Source organism: Notothenia coriiceps, unplaced genomic scaffold (genome assembly GCF_000735185.1).
Source record: "Notothenia coriiceps isolate Sejong01 unplaced genomic scaffold, NC01 NC01_scaffold00000339, whole genome shotgun sequence".
Lineage (NCBI taxonomy): Eukaryota > Metazoa > Chordata > Actinopteri > Perciformes > Nototheniidae > Notothenia > Notothenia coriiceps.
Window position 1 is genome coordinate 14,281,259 of NW_011333040.1, and position 5,471 is coordinate 14,286,729.

General features: G+C 52.5%; 2 protein-coding genes across 2 annotated transcripts in view; one reads left to right on the plus strand and one right to left on the minus strand.

Moving 5' to 3' along the window:
- The window catches only part of map2k4a (mitogen-activated protein kinase kinase 4a), a 24,708-nt gene that overhangs the window by 3,301 nt on the left and 15,936 nt on the right, over nt 1-5,471 (plus strand). The window lies entirely within an intron of this gene.
- Nucleotides 4,602-5,471, minus strand: part of LOC104946706 (hydrocephalus-inducing protein homolog) — a 19,069-nt gene continuing 18,199 nt past the window's right edge. The window contains exon 4 of the mRNA XM_010772584.1: nt 4,602-5,129. Coding sequence (XP_010770886.1) covers nt 4,973-5,129 — 157 coding nt within the window. The 3' untranslated portion in view covers nt 4,602-4,972. The remainder of the gene's footprint in view (nt 5,130-5,471) is intronic.

Below are 5,471 nucleotides of genomic sequence, written 5' to 3' on the forward strand. Positions count from 1 at the left end.
CTCACCTGTGTTTCGATCCCGAGTGGTCCCATCAACCTCCCCCAGACCCCCTGACCAAAACCCGACTTGTAGGTTCCTTCGTGTCGCCTCCCTGGCCTTACCCCTAGAGCCCGCCATGCCGGGCCCCCGTTCCGTCTTCGGCTCTCCCCTGAGCCAACGCCTGCCGGCCCCCGTCCGTCTTCGTAGCTCTTCCCCCTGAGCCACGCCCTGCTAGGCCCCCGTTCCCATACTCTGAGTACCTCCCCGCTCCGGTGTCGCCCGCTTGAGTCCCCAGGCTCGCTCTCCCCGCTTCCGTCGACCGTCCTCTCCAGTACCCCGCCGGCCTGGCTCCGCTCCTGACGCCGGCCCTTTCAGTCCCCGGCCCGAGCCTCCCGCTTCTCGCTCCGAGAGTCCCCTGGCTCGTACTCCCACTCTGGCGCCGAGAGTCCCTCATCCCGAGCTCCCGCTTCTGGTCTGTCGAGGGCTCCGGCCCGTCCTTCCCGACTGCCCTGTCGAGCCTCCGGGGCCCGTCCTGGCCACCAGCGGCCTGTCTTGGCCTCGGCCACCCTGTGCCGAAGCCTGTCCTAGGGGTGCTTCCTCCTGGGTCTTCAACCGTCCTGGGAGCCGCTCTGTCCACTGCCGTCCTGGGAGGTGCCTTGGTTCTGTACCCTAACCGTCCTGAGAGTCGGCCCAGGAGGTTGCCTTTGTCCTGTATCCAACCGTCCTTGGGGGCCGTCTTCTCATCAGCCGGCCCTGGGGGCTTGCCCTTTCCTGTACCTCGACCGTCCGTTGGGGTCGTCCTTGAGTTGCCGTGTCCTGTATCCAACCGTCTGGGGGCCGTCTTCGAGCAGCCGCCCTTGGGTTTCCTGTCCTTGTCCCAACCGTCCTGGGGCCGTCACTCTCATCAGCCGCCCTTGGAGGTGCCGTGTCCGTGTATCTCAACCCGTCTGGGGCCGTCTTTCTCATAACCGCCTTGGGTTGCCCTGTCCTGTATCTCAACCGTCCTGGGGGTCGCCTTGGAGGTCGCCGTGAACTGATCCTAAACCGTCCTGGGGGCCGTCCCTCCTCATCGCCGCCCTGGGGGTTCCCGTGTCCTGTGTCCCAACCGGTCCTGGGGGTGGCGTCTCCATCAGCCGCCCTGGAGGTGGTTGCCTGTTACCTGTACCTCAACCGTCCTGCGGGTCGCCTGTGTGTGCCTGGTCTTGTAACCCATCCCTGAATTCTCCCCTGAGCTCTCGACTGAACTTTCCCCTGAACTCTCCCTTGAGCTCTCCTTCTGAACTCTCTCACTGAACTCTCCCCTGGGCTCTTCTCTGAGGCTCTTCTCCTGGGCTCTTCTCTGAGCTCTCCCTGGGCTCTCCCCTGGGTGAACTCTCCCCTGAACTCTCCTTAGAGCTCTCATCTGAGCTCTCCACTGAGTTCTCCACTGAGATCTCCCTTGAGCTCTCCGACGTGAGCTCTTCCCTTGAGCTCTCCCCTGGAGCTCTCCCCTGAGCTCTCCCTTAGCTCTCCCCTAAGCTCTCTTAGGAGCTCTCCTCTGAGCTCTCAACTGAACATTCCTCTGAGCTCTCCCCTGAGCTCTCCCCTGAGCTCTTCCTTAGTCTCGTCTGAACTCTCCAACTGACCTCTCCCCTTGACCTCTCCCCTGACCTCTCCTTGGCTCCTCAACTGTAACATTTCGCTCTGAACTCTCCTGAAGCTCTGCCAGCCAAGCGGGCTGTCTTGTCGCAACCCTAGCAGGCTTACGGCTTCCTGTGGCCCCGACCTCAGCGGCCATGCCGGCTGTTCCTGTGCGCCCTCGCGGCCGCAGCCGGCTCTCCCGGTTTGTTCCTCTCGCTCCCGACCTCAGCCGCCAATGCGGGCTGGTCCGTCGCCCCTTCGACCGCAGCCGGCCTTCTTCGGGTTCATGACCTCGGGCTTTGGTACCGGACGACCCCGGCCAAGACCTCGGTCTTGGGTACCGACAACCCGTTGGCCTGTACTTCGGACCTGCGGGACCGACACATTCGGTCCATTACCTCGGTGCCTTTGCCGTCACCCGACACACCCGGCTATTGACACCGTGCCTAGGTACGAAACACCCGGCAAAGACCTCGGCCTTTGCGTACGCGACGACCCCGGACAGACCTGGCGTTTCGTACCGAAGACCCAGAGGCACGCGATTGGACCTGGACGCTGAGGAAGAGAATCCTCCGGAAAACCTCCGACGGGCACCTGGGAGGGTTTTTCGGTCTCGCTCATACCGAGGACCTGTCTCCTCGTCCTTTACCCTTCTTCGGTCCCCACCTGAGGTCTGCCTTGTGTGCGCTCTTGGCAATTAACGGCAGCCCAACTCCTAACCCTCCGTCCCCCCGATCGTAGCGGACCCCGGATCGCCTTCCGCGCCCTTAGTGTACAACTTTTCACTTTCAGGGTTTAGGGTCAGTCCATTCTTGAGTTGTTTCTGTACCAGAAGAGGACCGACGGTTAGGCCACGCGCGAGATGGTCTGGCGGGAGAAAGGACGGCTTGTGACCTGCGTAGGGAAGTTGTGGTTAGTTTCGTCCCGTTTCGCGTCTATTTTCGCATTTTAGCGACATTAAGATGGAGTTTTACCTAGTAGACGACCCCAGGTAAACACCAACCAAGTAAGACAATGTCCAACTCACTCTCGTCCGTCCTGGCGTTTACGTCTCATTTTGACTTTTTTGATGGAAATAAAGTTCCAGATCTCCGTCGTTGTCTCTTCGTGATTGTTGCTCTTGTGTCCAGTTACGTCTGCTTGTCTACTGTCTGCGTCTTTTTGGTCTGCAATTTATGTGTGTTCGTTGATTTATTGTGTTTGGTCTGCGCGTCCACTTCGCCCCTCCTCTTTTGGTCGTCCCGTGGTTCCATCGTTGTCGGTTAGCCCCATGGAATCCACCTCCCTTTTGTGGGTCTGTCTCGTCGGTTGTCCGTTCTGTCCTCACTTCTGGCGGAGTTCTTATTTTCGTACTTTGCGTTTCTGCTTTTTTTGTCACCTGTTCTGTTCCGGCCCGTGTGTCTTTGTGTCGGTCTAGGCACTAGAGGAGAGGGTGTTGGTAGAAACAGAAAGAAGGGTGATGAAGATGAGAAACAGCGTTGTGAAACGATATACCGGATGTTGAGCGAGACTAACACACACACGTCCGACACAAAACTTAACATCGACTCCGTCTACCTCCGCACCCTGCAGTAAGACCTCAAAACACTAACTCTGGACAGCGCGAGGACACAGCGGGAAGGGACAACACCCGCGGTGCGTGGATTTTGTCTTGGTGAGGCAGATGTAGGGAGGTGGGTTCTCTGGAGTGTTGGAGAGCTGAAACCGTCGTTGTGTGACGAAATAAACATACACTTTGTTGTGTTGTTGGAAACTGGTATGGTGTCGCTGTGTGGACAAGTACGTAGCGTAAATATGTCACTGGGTTTGTGTGTGTCGAGTGGTCGGTGTAGATAATTTCAAGTACCTCAGTAAAGCGCATTTCATAAGACAATTGTGCCAATTTCCTGTAGTAAAGCCGGACTATCACCGGAAGTATAACACACAGTTATGGCGTAGTGTGTGTTGTGCGAAATACAAAAGGTATGCGGTTCGTATTAATAGCCCGGTATTCACAACTCAACCCGTTAATTTGTCGGTGAAACATTCCCCAATTTCATTGGTCGGATGTTGTAGTACGACTTACATACAAATGTATTATAGAACATTCATATGCAGAAAGTAGTAATGTTACTGTAGGAAAGTATAAACTGAAACAGGGAAATAAGTAAGGGTCAGAGACAAATAAAAGAAGTGCAGCAAGATTAACGAAGTAATAAACAATACACTAGAGCTAAAGGACGTCAATGGTAACAAATGAGAAAAGTAGGTAAAAGAAGAACAACAAAAAAATTGTTATTTCAATTGAAGAAATAAAAAATTCCGACAATACAACATTTACTTGCCCCCTCCACCCACCCTGGTGGCCCTAGTTTTGTGCCTGCCTGCTTCACTCAACCGTAACATTATGCAGAGTGAAGGAAGGAAGGAAGCACAGAGTGATGAACAACTAGAACAGATTGGATCAGATGAGTAGACCTGGCAATTGATGAGGAACAATTAAAATGGTATTCGATTAAATGGAAGAAATGAGAAAGGATTAGACTTGTTTTGATAAAGTGAGACAGGAACACTGAAACGATCATTAGGTGGGGATAAGAAATGTAAAATGAGGGGAGAGATTAAGAATGACTGATGTGTACTAATATGAAGGATAGGCCAAGGTTAATTAGATGGTAGTTCGAGGAAGCAACTAGTATCACTTGCGTCTTTTTGACATTGTTTTTAATGTGGCTCCCTCGAGAAAAAGCGCTGCACCTAAGCATATTTTTTTCTGAGTGCATCAATGATTTTAAGCAGCCGCTCGGAGCGTTTGTAGTTAAAGATATTCCTTTTTCAGAAAACCACTGGTGACGTTTAAGTACGAATTTGAGGAGAAACCTGTTTTTGGCCATTTTTTACAGACGGAAACTCTCATAGCAAAGACTGAAAGGGGCCACCATAAAGCCGGTTAGATCTGTGGCCCATACACTGTATGTGGAAGCAGTTGTCGCTGCCAAGTGCATGGGTTTGACTCCCACCAGCTGAATTATTAAGCAATGTCTTCCACTCTGTCTTCCACTTTCAACAACGCTGGAACTAAGATATATTGGACCAAAACAAAGACCAACAATCCTATTTCTTTTAAAGATTGGCCAGAGGATCCCTGGATGTTGCTGCCAATGATTGTTGCTGTCAGAGAGTTGACAAGCTGGTTCATAAAAATAATGTTTCAATCGGTAACAATATATAGTAGCACTAACAGAAAGTAAAATCCAAGAAGGTGATGCTAGTTGTGCTAGCAGGGAAACACTGTTTAGATATTATTGACATAGAAACAATATAAAAAGGGCTCTGGAGACTCTGCCCAGTGCCTCTTATCCAAAGAAACGCGCTATGGTGACACAGGCCCATGTCATTTCACTGTGCGTGTTGCCATACTTACTTCCACTTTCTTCCCAGGCAAGATGGTACCACTCGGGGTGAGGCAGCAGAACGGACTGCCACCTTTGTCTTCACACCGCCACTTGAATGAGTAGGGCTTACTGGTTGGGTTCATCACACCAAAACATCTGGTAGAGAGAGGGACACATGTATAAACAAAGTGTTAAAGAGGACATATCAGTATTTAGTTCCTCTACTGTGACATGTCTCCATGCTCTAATTTTCAAAAAGCTCTTTATTTTTCTCATACTGCCTGTGCTGCAGCACCTCTTTTCACCCTCTGTCTGAAACCAGAGCCCAGTCTGCTCTGATTGGTTAGCTGGTCGACTCTGTTGTGATTGGTGAACCGCTTACAGATGCCCGCCCCCCCCCCATTAGCCTATCACGTACAATGTGTTGGAGCGCTAGCTTATAGAAGCTCAAGTGTTACATACACTTCTGTCCAATGGAGGTGTTTCCGGCAGGGGGGG